At 34.0% G+C, this 15,728-nt stretch overlaps 1 protein-coding gene across 5 annotated transcripts; it reads left to right on the top strand.

The window, feature by feature from the left end:
* The first annotated feature begins 2,741 nt into the window (after positions 1-2,741).
* LOC127125531 (protein root UVB sensitive 3) lies at positions 2,742-13,771 on the top strand. 5 transcript variants are annotated; one of them, XM_051054331.1, is made up of 9 exons: positions 2,742-2,904; positions 11,764-11,820; positions 11,965-12,028; positions 12,379-12,462; positions 12,756-12,838; positions 12,942-13,071; positions 13,180-13,272; positions 13,421-13,559; positions 13,660-13,771. In XM_051054331.1, the coding sequence occupies exons 2-9, from the start codon at positions 11,788-11,790 to the stop codon at positions 13,703-13,705; spliced, it is 672 nt and encodes a 223-aa protein (XP_050910288.1). In that variant the 5' UTR covers positions 2,742-2,904; positions 11,764-11,787; the 3' UTR covers positions 13,706-13,771. The 5 variants fall into 5 exon arrangements, 4 of the variants coding, with proteins under 4 accessions (XP_050910288.1, XP_050910286.1, XP_050910287.1 ...); XR_007804677.1 differs by lacking the exon at positions 2,742-2,904 and adding an exon at positions 9,809-9,985 and having other exon boundaries at positions 13,438-13,559; XM_051054330.1 differs by lacking the exon at positions 2,742-2,904 and adding an exon at positions 9,809-9,985.
* The last annotated feature ends 1,957 nt before the right edge of the window (positions 13,772-15,728 follow it).

Raw genomic sequence — 15,728 nt, 5'->3', positions numbered from 1 at the left:
ATGGATGTGGAACTGTTACTTCCCTTATTATACTAGAGAATGAATTTTCTTCTTTGATTGTCTTTCTCGTACCATTAGTGGGTCAGGACATGTCACTCCCCATATTTTAGTAAGTGGGTGAGTGACATAACCAACAAGCTATTGATTCAATTAATGGGCATACATTATGAGTAATAGGCGACTACAAACTCTATTTTGGGTGATGCGTGTTATCATCTTGTCCTTGGTGAATCGTATGTTACTTTGTGTAATCCTTTGCAAATACACAAATCAATTACTATTATAAATAAATTTGACTTTTTTTGTTTCATTCGATGATTAATGTATTTAGCCCATATATAATCCATATACATCAACTATTTAATAAAGCAAAAAAGTGAAATTTGCATGTAATAATGACCATAAGGTCTATACCACTACATACTTCAACATATTTATATATAAATAAGGTTTAATGGAGATACAATGACAACGTAAAAAAGTTTTATACTATCACCCAAAGAGAATATATCTTGTATTAATGTTGATTAAGTATGAAGACTTTGATAGTAGAATCTTATGCGTGATTGAAAATCATTCGATAACACTTCTTGTGGAATTGAAATTTTTTGCAATACGATTAGTTTGTACATTTGGTGTAATTCAATAGTTCGATTTAATACATTACAAACTGGTTAAGTACATTTGTGAATCTCTCAATCGATAAGCATAATCTCTTTTACGCAAAAGTTGCTTCCGTCACGTAAAATAAACTCTATTTTTGAAACTTTGATAAAAATATTTATAAACATCTTAAGACATGAGTTTAAAGCCAGTAATGATCAAGTGAAGTATGAATCCCTTATTGCAAGAATGGCCTTGGCTAGAGAAATGGGTGTGTCTAATCTCAAATCCAAAAAGTGATTCTTAACTTGTTACTAGTTAAGTCGCTGCGACTACCAGATGAAGGAAACACAATTTATTAGGTATTTGTAGTATGTTTAAGAGTTTGCAAAACACTTCAATTCATTCGAACTAACTTACAATCCTAGAGTGGAATACTCAAGAGCTATCCTCTTGTCAAAATTCGCCAACACCAAGTAGTCGGGTCACAACAAAACGATTTCACAAGAAACATTGTGCGTCCTTAACATAGAAAGTAAAGTCGTCAACTTCATAGACTCCTTAGATGCCAAAAGCGGGATGATGTCCTTATTTCAATACCTAACATATTATAAATTGTCCCCGAACAAAGAGGAAGTGAATAAGATAAGAAGGATAATGCAACAAATTCCATCAATACTCAAACCTACATCACGTCCCCATAGAGAGGTCTTGTATTACGTATCCTCGCCTTGGCCGTTTTATCAATGGGGGCGTAAACATCCCAAGTCCTTTTCCTTTAGCACTAGAACAACTAAATTCTTTACTCGTGAGAGTGAATTACTTCACTAAATGAATTGAAGTTGAAGCAATATCAAAGATCACGATAAATAAAGGAAGACGCTTTTATTGGAAATTGGACAATCAATGTGTTCAAGTTACTTGGGGTCTGCATGGGTAACCAATTAATGTGAACCAACCCATTTCTATAATTAAGATACTATTATGCGTTTACTATATTAAAAATCAAACCTTTAACGTTTTCTCCTTCTTCAAAGACTCATTTCTGCATTATTTGGTGTGGTTAGGTCATGAGTGATAGGTTTGAGTGTGTTATCCATCATGGGAGTGTGTTTGTGGAGTTTAACAAATTATGTTACAAGGGGTTAGAGGAGGTTTGGCAAGTTGACCCTAATTTCTGGAATTATTTTGAGGTTATGGGTGGTTTAAAGGATTTAAAGTATCAAAAAGTGGAAAGTTTTGGTATTCTGATTCAATGGATATTAATGAGCTAGTTTTGTTCAAAGATGATGCAGGAACAAATAGAGTGAAAATGATAGCACAAATTAATGAGAATGTGCATTTATATGTCATGCATCCAGTTTATGGGGAAAATTCAATATTGTCTCTAGAAAACAACGTATGATCCAACAATGTAGAAGAAGACAATTTGAAAGATTTGAATAATGATGTGAAAGGTATTTTTGAAGATTTGAATACTCTGAATAATTTAGCAGATGGCACCTTGGATGATTTAAATAATGGTATAAAAGGAACTTTTTATGATTTGGATACTTTGGAAGATTTGAATAAGGAGGGACCACTGATCTAGAAGATTGAGATGCAGTTGACCAAGAATCTTCATGTGAGGATGTTAATTTGGAAGGGGCCATTGTGTCTGTGTTTGAGAAAGAAAGAAAACACACCGACACAACTTAAATCAAATACACACCAACACTTTCTGTAATCACATTTGAATATCAAGAAAGAAATAATAGCATGTTTGATACAAGTGAAACCCTTAAATAATGATTTTTTTTTATCTTTTTATTGAGTCATTACATAGTTGACACTCCACGTTGACAAATGCTAGCGTTTTCTTAGCTATGCTAACGTTTTGTTAGCTAAACTAAAGGAAGAGACCAATAATGCTAACGAACCTAATATTAACGGACCAAAGAGTAACGTTTTTTAATTAAGGGACTAAAGCGGAACTAAAAATTAACTTAAGGGACCTAATAACTAATTATGCCTAGTTTTATATATATATATATATATATATATATATATATATATATATATATATATATATATATATATATATATATATATATATATATATATATATATCAAATGATACCGCTTTTTGATTAACAACATCCTCAAAGATTAACGAGACTTTCTCAGTCGGAAGTGAAGAACCCGAAGTCTCGTAACAACATCTTCTGCATTAAAGGGATCTCTCAGTCGGAAGTGAAGTACTATAAATGCTGAACTGAGCGCAACACTGCAATTCTCTGTTGTTAATCGTGAAATGCGGAGGTTCGTTTCTTACTCCAAATTTCTCACTTCCTTTCACTCACTCTCTTCGTTTAGGGTTTTCTCTCATTCTCAATATTGGAAGGAGCAGCCCGTTACCGGCTCCGTTCCCTTATTATACTAGAGAATGAATTTTCTTCTTTGATTGTCTTTCTCGTACCATTAGTGGGTCAGGACATGTCACTCCCCATATTTTAGTAAGTGGGTGAGTGACATAACCAACAAGCTATTGATTCAATTAATGGGCATACATTATGAGTAATAGGCGACTACAAACTCTATTTTGGGTGATGCGTGTTATCATCTTGTCCTTGGTGAATCGTATGTTACTTTGTGTAATCCTTTGCAAATACACAAATCAATTACTATTATAAATAAATTTGACTTTTTTTGTTTCATTCGATGATTAATGTATTTAGCCCATATATAATCCATATACATCAACTATTTAATAAAGCAAAAAAGTGAAATTTGCATGTAATAATGACCATAAGGTCTATACCACTACATACTTCAACATATTTATATATAAATAAGGTTTAATGGAGATACAATGACAACGTAAAAAAGTTTTATACTATCACCCAAAGAGAATATATCTTGTATTAATGTTGATTAAGTATGAAGACTTTGATAGTAGAATCTTATGCGTGATTGAAAATCATTCGATAACACTTCTTGTGGAATTGAAATTTTTTGCAATACGATTAGTTTGTACATTTGGTGTAATTCAATAGTTCGATTTAATACATTACAAACTGGTTAAGTACATTTGTGAATCTCTCAATCGATAAGCATAATCTCTTTTACGCAAAAGTTGCTTCCGTCACGTAAAATAAACTCTATTTTTGAAACTTTGATAAAAATATTTATAAACATCTTAAGACATGAGTTTAAAGCCAGTAATGATCAAGTGAAGTATGCATCCCTTATTGCAAGAATGGCCTTGGCTAGAGAAATGGGTGTGTCTAATCTCAAATCCAAAAAGTGATTCTTAACTTGTTACTAGTTAAGTCGCTGCGACTACCAGATGAAGGAAACACAATTTATTAGGTATTTGTAGTATGTTTAAGAGTTTGCAAAACACTTCAATTCATTCGAACTAACTTACAATCCTAGAGTGGAATACTCAAGAGCTATCCTCTTGTCAAAATTCGCCAACACCAAGTAGTCGGGTCACAACAAAACGATTTCACAAGAAACATTGTGCGTCCTTAACATAGAAAGTAAAGTCGTCAACTTCATAGACTCCTTAGATGCCAAAAGCGGGATGATGTCCTTATTTCAATACCTAACATATTATAAATTGTCCCCGAACAAAGAGGAAGTGAATAAGATATGAAGGATAATGCAACAAATTCCATCAATACTCAAACCTACATCACGTCCCCATAGAGAGGTCTTGTATTACGTATCCTCGCCTTGGCCGTTTTATCAATGGGGGCGTAAACATCCCAAGTCCTTTTCCTTTAGCACTAGAACAACTAAATTCTTTACTCGTGAGAGTGAATTACTTCACTAAATGAATTGAAGTTGAAGCAATATCAAAGATCACGATAAATAAAGGAAGACGCTTTTATTGGAAATTGGACAATCAATGTGTTCAAGTTACTTGGGGTCTGCATGGGTAACCAATTAATGTGAACCAACCCATTTCTATAATTAAGATACTATTATGCGTTTACTATATTAAAAATCAAACCTTTAACGTTTTCTCCTTCTTCAAAGACTCATTTCTGCATTATTTGGTGTGGTTAGGTCATGAGTGATAGGTTTGAGTGTGTTATCCATCATGGGAGTGTGTTTGTGGAGTTTAACAAATTATGTTACAAGGGGTTAGAGGAGGTTTGGCAAGTTGACCCTAATTTATGGAATTATTTTGAGGTTATGGGTGGTTTAAAGGATTTAAAGTATCAAAAAATGGAAAGTTTTGGTATTCTGATTCAATGGATATTAATGAGCTAGTTTTGTTCAAAGATGATGCAGGAACAAATAGAGTGAAAATGATAGCACGAATTAATGAGAATGTGCATTTATATGTCATGCATCCAGTTTATGGGGAAAATTCAATATTGTCTCTAGAAAACAACGTATGATCCAACAATGTAGAAGAAGACAATTTGAAAGATTTGAATAATGATGTGAAAGGTATTTTTGAAGATTTGAATACTCTGAATAATTTAGCAGATGGCACCTTGGATGATTTAAATAATGGTATAAAAGGAACTTTTTATGATTTGGATACTTTGGAAGATTTGAATAAGGAGGGACCACTGATATAGAAGATTGAGATGCAGTTGACCAAGAATCTTCATGTGAGGATGTTAATTTGGAAGGGGCCATTGTGTCTGTGTTTGAGAAAGAAAGAAAACACACCGACACAACTTAAATCAAATACACACCAACACTTTCTGTAATCACATTTGAATATCAAGAAAGAAATAATAGCATGTTTGATACAAGTGAAACCCTTAAATAATGATTTTTTTTTATTTTTTTATTGAGTCATTACATAGTTGACACTCCACGTTGACAAATGCTAGCGTTTTCTTAGCTATGCTAACGTTTTGTTAGCTAAACTAAAGGAAGAGACCAATAATGCTAACGAACCTAATATTAATGGACCAAAGAGTAACGTTTTTTAATTAAGGGACTAAAGCGGAACTAAAAATTAACTTAAGGGACCTAATAACTAATTATGCCTAGTTTATATATATATATATATATATATATATATATATATATATATATATATATATATATATATATATATATATATATATATATATATATATATATATATATATATATATATATATATATATATATATATATATATATATATATATATATATATATATATATATATATATATATATATCAAATGATACCGCTTTTTGATTAACAACATCCTCAAAGATTAACGAGACTTTCTCAGTCGGAAGTGAAGAACCCGAAGTCTCGTAACAACATCTTCTGCATTAAAGGGATCTCTCAGTCGGAAGTGAAGTACTATGCGGAACTATTTCCTTCAACTTCTTCGTAGGACATCGGTTGAGTACATACGTTGCAGTGGCAACAGCTTCTCTCCAGAGCTTCTGAGGAAGCTTCTTCTCCTTTAGCATGCTTCTCACCATATCAAGCAAAGTGCGGTTTCTTCTTTCATGAAGACCATTGTGTTGAGGGGTATAAGGAGCAGTAACCTCATGCTCAATTCCATTCTCCTCACAGAACTTTTGGAACTCTTTGGAGTTATACTCATTTCCACCGTCAGTTCTAAGAATCTTCAACTTCTGACCACTCTGATTCTCAGCCTTCATTCTGAACTTCTTGAATTCATCAAACACCTCGTGTTTAAACTTAATAAGGGATACCCATGTTATTCTTGTGAATTCATCAACAAATAACACAAAGTATTTATTCCCTCCAATCGATGCTACTGGAAATGGACCACACACATCAGAATGTACAACTCCCAAGGCATGTTTTGCTCTTGGAGCAGTTTCTGACGCAAATGGCAATCGTGGTTGTTTTCCTTCCATGCAAACTTTGCATGACTTTTCAGGCTTCTTAATTGCAGGAATTCCATGTACCAACTTCTTTGAATTCAGATGTTTTAAGCTTCTGAAATTCAAATGACCAAATCTTCTATGCCACAGCTCACTCTCCTTCTCAGCACTTGTTGCACTAAGACATTCTGAGTCTGTAGTTCTGACATTCACCTTGAATGTTCTATTCCTTCCCTGTTCTGACTCCATAATCAACTTCTAATTGCAGTCATACAGCGTCAGAAGATTGTCCTTCATGGTAACTGAAAAACCTTTCTCAATTAATTGTCCCACACTCATCAGATTGCTTCTGATGCCAGGTACATACCACACGTTCTGAATCAATGCTGTTTTCCCATTGTTCAGAATCACTCTGACATTTCCCATACCTTCTGCATTAAGATATTTGTCATCAGCACATCTGATCTTTGTCCTCTTTTCAGAGTCAAAGTCAACCAACCATTTCTTGTTTCCAGTAAGATGATTTGAACAGCCAGTGTCCATATACCACCAGTCTATCAGATCCATATCACCAGATTCAGAGGCCATCAATAGCACAAATTCGTCATCAGAACTTTTGGCTATATTTGCTTCTTCTGATTTTCTCTCCTTGTTTGACCAACAGTCTCTAGCAAAGTGACCAAACTTCTTACAACAGTAACATTGGATTTTCTTCTTGTCATACTTCTCTTTTCCCTTCTGAGCATTCTTTTGTCTATCAGAGGTTGAGCTTTCTGACTTCTGACCACCATCAGATCTTCTCCTGGCTTCTGACTGCTTCTGATACCTCCTATCAGAAGTTGCTTTCAGAGCCTGCTGCTCTACTTCCCTTTCAGAAGTTCTCTCAGTCAAACGCAACTCTTGCGCTTCTAGACTGCTCTGCAGCTCTTCAATTCTCATGGTGCTCAGATCTTTGGAATGTTCTATTGCTACCACAATGTAATCAAATTGAGAGGTAAGGGATCTCAATACCTTCTCCATGATTGTTTCTTCAGAAAGAGTTTCTCCACACGCTTTCATCTCATTAGTGATCAGAATCACTCTGGAGATGTATTCAGAAACTTTCTCATTATTCTTCATGTTGAGATTCTCATATTGCTTTCTCAAGGACTGAAGCTTCACCTTCTTCACTGATGCGTCACCACCATAACATCTAACCAGTGTGTCCCACGCAGCCTTTGCTGTCGTTGAATCTGCAATCTTCTCAAACACATTTACATCAACACATTGATGAATGAAGAACAATGCTTTCTGATCCTTCTTCCTTACTTCCTTCTGCGCGTTTTTCTGTTCATCCGTCGCATCTGCTGCTACCGGAACATAACCATCAGTGACAAAATCTAGAACATCTTGAGCACCGAACAGTACACGCATTTGGATCATCCAACGATTCCAGTTTTTACCGTCAAATACTGGAAGTTTGGTGTTCATGTTGCCGTTTCCGTTCATCTTTCTACCTTGCACAGTACACTCAGATTTCTCACACAGTGTTTCCCAACCCACAGAATTAAAATTCTGATCAGATTTTGTTCAAGATTCAACACGAATCTAAGAATCAAAATCAAACACACAAGACCCACGTTCACTCGTGTTTCCCGTGTTTCCCAATGAATCCGAACCGGAGCTCTAGATACCAATTGTTGGTGCAAAGGTAGAATATTATTATAAAGAGAATGACGGCTACAAACATGATAAAAGTTACAATGATTGTCACCCTATTTATAAGCTAAAACTAGGGTTACTAGAATAGGATAAAATACTAAAATACCCTCTAACAAACTTAGGGGCTAAGAAAATAGCAAAACTAATAAATATGAATTACTTCTAATAATTATGAATCAAACCACCTTAAAATGTATGAGTGTTTTCAAGGTGATTTGAATGGTTTTGAAGAAAACATTATAATATAAATTGTTTGGTTCCATTATGAATAACTATTTAAAAAATTGAATTCAACAAATTGAATTCAATATGGTTTATTTTCAATCAATTTTATGATATTAAAATTGACATATTAAATTTTTTAATTCAAATATTATAAATATGCGGCAAAATAATAAGCTTGGTTTAAAATATAACATTTAACAAATTAAAACTTAAAATTAGAAAATGAAATTCATCGAATATGTTTTTAAACATTTTTTAATGGAAATATAATATAATTGTTACACTTGAATTTTTCAATTAATAGAAAGTCAATAAAGAATGTTAATAAAAAGACATTTATTGTGAGAAAGCATTAATAAAGTGTTTTAAAGAGGGACAAACTGATAACGAGGGATCAACCGAGTTGTCCACTACAAGAAATTGCTTGATTAGTCCGGGGCAACCCCTCCAAATCTTAAGAAGGGATATTTTAAATTTTGAAATTGACCATTTTTTAGGGGAAACCCCTAGCTAAAAGTTTCGATAACATTAGCAAGGGGAAACAGAAACCCATAGCTAATAGTTTCAACCATTTTAAAATTGTCCTGTCACAACTACTTTGTGTCAGACACTCTAATAAAAGTGTTTACATTTGTGAAGGGTAACCCCTAGCCATAATTTTCTGTTGCATTTCTGAGGGACAACCCCTAACTAATTTGAGTTGCATCTGCACATTATCCCATCACCTGAGCGCACGTCAGTCTCTTTAATAAAGTCATTATAATTTGTGAGGGGCTACCCTAACTATTTATTATCGTTCAACTGGCATGGGGAGCCCCCTCAAATACAATCATATATTTGATGCACCACTTTCATTTCCCCATTCCTCCACCACTTCAGCATCTATTTATCTTTCTACTTGTCTGGTTTTTTCATTTCCCCCCAATGTTACGTCATTAACCTCACTCTTCCACCACCAAACTCATATTTTTCATCAAAAAATCTTCTATAGGTTTATTTAAAAGGTAATTTTATAAAAAAAAATCTTTTGATTTTTGGATTATATCAAATCCCTAGTTTTAATATATTTTATTCATTTTCTAATTTTTTAATAAATATTTAAACTGTTGCAAGGAGAATAAAATCAAAGATTCAAAGTTGTTTAATTTTTCCTCTAAGTTACACATTTCTTCTCTATGTTTTTAAAAATCTGAATATATGAATCATTGAATCTTTTGTTGTTATTAGTTTATATTTGTTGGATATTAGTTAATATACGTTAATATTTCAATATGTTAGATATATTAGTTAATATGCTGATATATATATATGTGTTGGATATTAGTTCAATATGTTGGATATTAGTTTTAATATATGTGTGTATATATATACACACATATATATATATATATATATATATATATATATATATATATATTTATATATATATATATATATATATATATATATATATATATATAATGATACCGCTTTTTGATTAACAACATCCTCAAAGATTAACGAGACTTTCTCAGTCGGTAGTGAAGAACCCGAAGTCTCGTAACAACATCTTCTGCATTAAAGGGATCTCTCAGTCGGAAGTGAAGTACTATAAATGCTGAACTGAGCGCAACACTGCAATTCTCTGTTGTTAATCGTGAAATGCGGAGGTTCGTTTCTTACTCCAAATTTCTCACTTCCTTTCACTCACTCTCTTCGTTTAGGGTTTTCTCTCATTCTCAATATTGGAAGGAGCAGCCCGTTACCGGCTCCGTTCCGCCCTTCGCACCCGCCATTGACGGCCCTTCTTCAGTCCCCTCTCTCTGCCAGAACCACCGTTGTAGGCGAGGACCTCCCTTCACTATGTTGTTCATTAATATGTCTTTTTGATTAGATTCAGTTTTCTTTTCAGGCTGTTTGATTTGTAGAACAACATAAAACCTATTAGTTATTTATGGTTTCAATCCTCAAATTCCGTAGAATCTTCTACACAATAGAAGCCACACGCAAAGAATCATATGGTGCTTTGAGACACTGTCATTCTGAGAAGCTATGTAGAGTAGGGCTTTTCTGGGATTTGGATAACAAACCACCCAATTCAATTCCACCCTATGAAGTTGCCAATAAGCTCAGAGTAGCTGCAGCTTCCTTCGGGGTTGTTCGCCATATGGTGGCTTATGCGAATAGCCACACTTTCAGCCATGTCCCTCATGTTGTTCGGGAGAGTCGGAAAGAGAGGCAATTGTTGTATAGTTTGGAGAATAAGGGTGTGATCAAACGTAATGAGCCTCATCTTTGTCGTGTTTGCGGGAGAAAGTTTTATACTAATGAAAAACTTGTTAACCATTTCAAGCAGCTGCATGAGCGTGAGCACGCGAAAAGGGTGAATCAGATAGAGTCTGCTAGAGGGAGTAGGAAAGTGAAATTGGTGGGAAAGTATTCTATGAAAATGGACAAGTATAAGAAGGCTGCAAGGGCTGTTCTGACTCCTAAAGTTGGGTATCGTTTGGCTGATGAGCTGAAACGGGCAGGGTTTTGGGTTCAAACCGTGTTGGATAGGCCGCAAGCTACAGATGTTGCGCTGCAAAAGCATATGGTGGATATGATGGATCACAGGCGGGTTGAGTGCGTGGTCCTTGTATCAGATGATTCTGATTTTGTTGATGTGATAAAGGAAGCAAAGTTGCGATGTCTCAAGACTGTTGTTATTGGGGATATTAGTAGTAACGGAGTCTTGAAAAGGACTGCCGATACTGCATTTTCCTGGGAGGAAATTTTGATGGGGAAGGCTAAGAAGGAGGCTGTATCGGTTATGGAAAATTGGAAAGATTGTGATATATTGAAAAGGTTGGAGTGGACGTACAATCCAGATGTGGATAAAAAGAAACTCAACATGGATGATGCAGATGCTGAAGCATCTGGAGATGATGATATTGAAGATATCTATGATGAAATTGATAATGACTACAATGATGACAAAGGTTCTTGGTGGAAATTAGACTCCGATGATAATGATGTTACAAATTGATAATCACTGAAAGCTATCCATCTTACATGTGAAGCTCGTCAAGAAAGCTACTGATATTGTAGATTTTAAGTAGATCAATGCCAACCTAATGCAATTCTTGATAGTTATATATTATGTTTGGTTTGCTGCTTTCCAAATACATATTTCAGTTTTTCAATCATGATTTTACAATTTAAATTTGTTTGTGTAAACTCTTGTCTGGTGTTCAACACGAGTCTGTGTCAGTGTCAGAAACCGACACATGTGGTTACTTTCATTTTTCAAATTATTATTAATGTCCCAACGTGTGAGTATCATGTCTGGTGTTTGCATGGTGTCGGGCTTGGGGCTGTTTGTCTTTTTTGGTTTTATTTTGGTAAGTTGCTTTTAGTGTTTCTTAGGCTGCATTGTGTTGGTATTGAATGTTGAAACTATTTCCAGTGGTTTTTGAGAGATCTAACTGGCATGGTTGGAGGAATCTTATTCACGTTCTACCAGGTCTGTATCTCAAATGAAATTATAGTTCTTATTAATTTTGAAATGAAATATGCAGCAATAACTCTATGCGGGTTCAATCTCCACTCAAATGATTCTGAAAGCATGATTTATTAACTATATTTCTATTTATTGTATATGCTGCAGGGATCAAATCTTGATAGCAATGCAAAAATGTGGCGTCTGGTTGCAGATCTCATGAACGATCTTGGTAGATTATTTGACACTTCGTCTTTTTATAGAAGAGATTTGTGTAACCATGTTCTTTATGAAAATTTTCCTGTGATGTATAGGCATAGGCCAATAATAGTTTAACCGATTGAATGTTAGTTTCATAGTATATCAATTCAAGGACTGAGATTGGAAATGAATCTTGAGGCCTACATGTGCATCATTCTCCCCTTTCGACCAAACAACATAACACTATTTGGTCGTAAGGGGAGAATGATGCCGGAAGGCTTCAATATATCTTTTATTGATGCTACATTGTTATATTTGATCGTCTACATTGCAATCTTTGTATCTCATATCAATCTGTTAAGTTGTATGAACCGATTGCAGGTATGCTAATGGACCTCATTTCACCATTGTTTCCATCAGCTTTTGTTTTTATTGTTTGCTTAGGAAGCATATCAAGATCTTTCAGTAAGTTCCAACATTTCTTTAACTTCAAAAATAGATCTGTAACATAATTTATTAGTTAGTTTCTGTAATTTTTTACTTCTCTTTAGTTTCCATGTCAGTAATTTTGTAAGATAAGTTGATGTTACATTATAGACTAAACCATTTCCTAAGAATTAAAGCTGTTAAACAGAAATATATGCTTGGAATTATCCAAAATCAGGATACTCTTTTTCTTCTTTTATTTCCCGATTGATATCGTATTTGAATTTTTTTTAAATTAATATTTTGCTTCTTAAATCATGATTTTGAACTAGCCGGAGTTGCGAGTGGAGCCACTAGAGCAGCTTTGACTCAACATTTTGCTCTTCAGGATAATGCTGCAGATATATCTGCTAAGGTATAAATTGTATTAATATTAACTGTTTAGATTATCATTAAGTCTTTTATTTAGTAGGGCATTAAAAATAGAGATATTTTGATTTGTGAACATACATAAATAGGAAGGAAGTCAAGAAACTGTGGCTACGATGGTTGGCATGGCACTGGGAATGCTTGTTGCTCGCATTACTATTGGACACCCACTAGCAATTTGGTTTTCTTTTTTGTCTCTGACCATGTTTCATATGTATGGTATGTTTTCAAATTGTAATTTGTTTTTATGCATTCTTTCGAGTTTTGGAATTGTGAAGAACATTAAAAGAAAATGAGGCTATATATTAAAAGCTTGTTTCAATGTAGCAAACTACCGAGCTGTTCGATGCTTGGCACTGAACTCACTAAACCCTGAAAGAAGCTCTATTCTTTTGCACCATTTCACCGAGACTGGCCAAGGTATTATCTGTTTCCATTTTTACGACTTATCTTTGATGTTAGAGTTAGCACCCTGTGAAAGAGAATGTTATTTCCAATTTAGAAACTAGCTTATTCTGTTCTCATTGTTTCTCTCTATATTAATGCCTGCTTCTAAACTTTTTGCCAGTTCTCTCCCCTAAACAGGTCTCTTCACTGGAGCATGTTTTACCGATACAACTAACTCCATGGCATTCAAAGAAGGCTAATTCATTGGATACAAAAGTACGTTTAGGCACAAGGATTTCTTCATTCGATGAAATGGAAATGTGAGTTTCTAAAATTTAGTCCGTGCCCTCATCATAGATAACAAATTTCTTCTTTGAAATGCCATTCATAAAGCTTACTTAGAAAACTCTCTTTGTACAGTAAGGAGCATTTGCTTTCGGTAGCATCTTACTACACAAAAGGTTAATTTCTCAAAAAAAATTCAACTACTTGCTTTCCGCTTCTTACTTTAAGTCTTAAAACCTTATTTCGTTTTCTCTATTTTGACAGAACTTCAATAAAACCATAAACATGTTGTACAATCATAAATAACTCAGTCCATCGAGTCCTTCCATTAGCTTCCTCTTCGCCTAATCGTTTTTTTCGGTCGCTGATTGGTGTATCCAGTTTGCTCTCCATATGATAGGTGACGATAGGAGCCGTTCTGTTTTCCACCCTAATGACTTGACCTGTACCAAACAGACTCAGTTTCGATAAACTCTTCAAAAGAATCTTACAATAACCGAGTTATTTAGACGATGCCTTAGTTTTCCATCCATATTCAAATATGTACCTTCTGAATAAATACTTCATACTGATTTTCCATCCATGTTTGGCTGTCTGAATGCAAAGATTTGCTTTTATAAGCATTATTTGCAAGTAGATGCATCTCCGTAGCATACTGAGACAGAAAAATAAAAGAAAAAACTATAAAGTTGTATTTTAACAAAATAAAATGACCATTCATAACATAAAATCAACATTACAGGTGATGTTAACATACAATCAGACATTATATTTCAATATTCAGGTGGACGATACAACATCTTCACAATTATCTTTGATCGGTCTTGAAATTGTCGCTTCCACCTCGATCAGAACTTTTGTTTCGAAACGGAAAAATATATTCCACATAGTCCTTACATTTGCATTTGTCTTAATCTCATAGTTGTTGAATTCAATCTTGTCTTCGTTGTTAATTGACAGTGAACGATATTCGAACTTCACAATTTTTCAATTTTCTCGGTAAGGTAGAAGATTATGCACTTCGTATTGCATATCTGCAAAAGAGGTGTACTCATTGATCTTTAATTTCCGCCTGGGTGTTGCGCTGGAAAAGGAGACATTTGTGAAATATCAGATTATTTTCATTTGCGGCATTTTATGTTTATATGAAATAAAAAACATGAGTCTATATTTATAAAAGTTGTAGACAAACATGAACATAAAAAAATTATATCGAGATTCCGGAGATGCATCTCCGGTACCACCCTATTATCTTATTCTGGAGATGCATACCCGAAACTTCTTCTAATCTAAATAGAAAACATAATCTGTGTGTTTTGTTTGGCAAATGGACAATTTTTTTGACAAACATCACAATGGATTAAAATATTTGAAATCGTATATATTACACTTCATTAATACTAGTACACAATTACATACAATTAATTGATGACGAAAAACTAAAAAGAATAGAAAGATTTTCCGTCGGCTAAATCTATAAGTATGGGTGGTCCCCCTTTGAATTTTGTGCATTTGATTCTCTTTCAATGCCACTCAATTTGGTGAAGTCTTCATCCTTTCCACAAATTGATCCGGCCAAGTCTCGACTTTTGTTGTTGAATGAGTCGTCCACTCCGCTGAACAAAGTGTCGTGATTTTGAAAGACACCCAATATACATAATACGATCATTTGATGAAATACAAGAATGCAGATTTGGAGTGAAAATGTTGATTGAGAATGAAATGATTTTTGTAAAGGGTTTGGAGTTGAAAGCAAGTATGGGTTTGTGATTGTGCTTGTGAGTGTTTTATCAATTTATTTCGGAAATACAACTCCGTAAATACCAGATATGCAAATGTGACAGATATTTCAAAATCCCGTCCCAAACCTCCGAAGATGCATCTCCAGAATATTCACTGGGCTGCTCAAATATCAATATATTTGTTCAAAATACCCGAAGATTCATCTCCGAAATAAAATTTTGTTTTACTCTTAGGTGACGCTCATTTGATGCGTCCAGATATGTATCTCCGGAATATGAGAGACATTTTCAATTTTCTATAGAGTATTTTTCCATCCAATAGAGGGAAATAAGAAATTCCCAAATCTATTTCATTAAATGAGCCATTAAAAAAATCAATGTATCTAAATTATATGCGGTTCAAATATATTAATTCTTCAATAAATTTAAAAAATATTTTTTTTATTATATTAACTATCAGAG

The sequence above is a fragment of the Lathyrus oleraceus genome, chromosome 3, assembly GCF_024323335.1.
Source record: "Lathyrus oleraceus cultivar Zhongwan6 chromosome 3, CAAS_Psat_ZW6_1.0, whole genome shotgun sequence".
NCBI lineage: Eukaryota > Viridiplantae > Streptophyta > Magnoliopsida > Fabales > Fabaceae > Lathyrus > Lathyrus oleraceus.
Note: the sequence above shows the minus strand (reverse complement) of the source record. Positions and strands in the feature narration are given on the sequence as shown.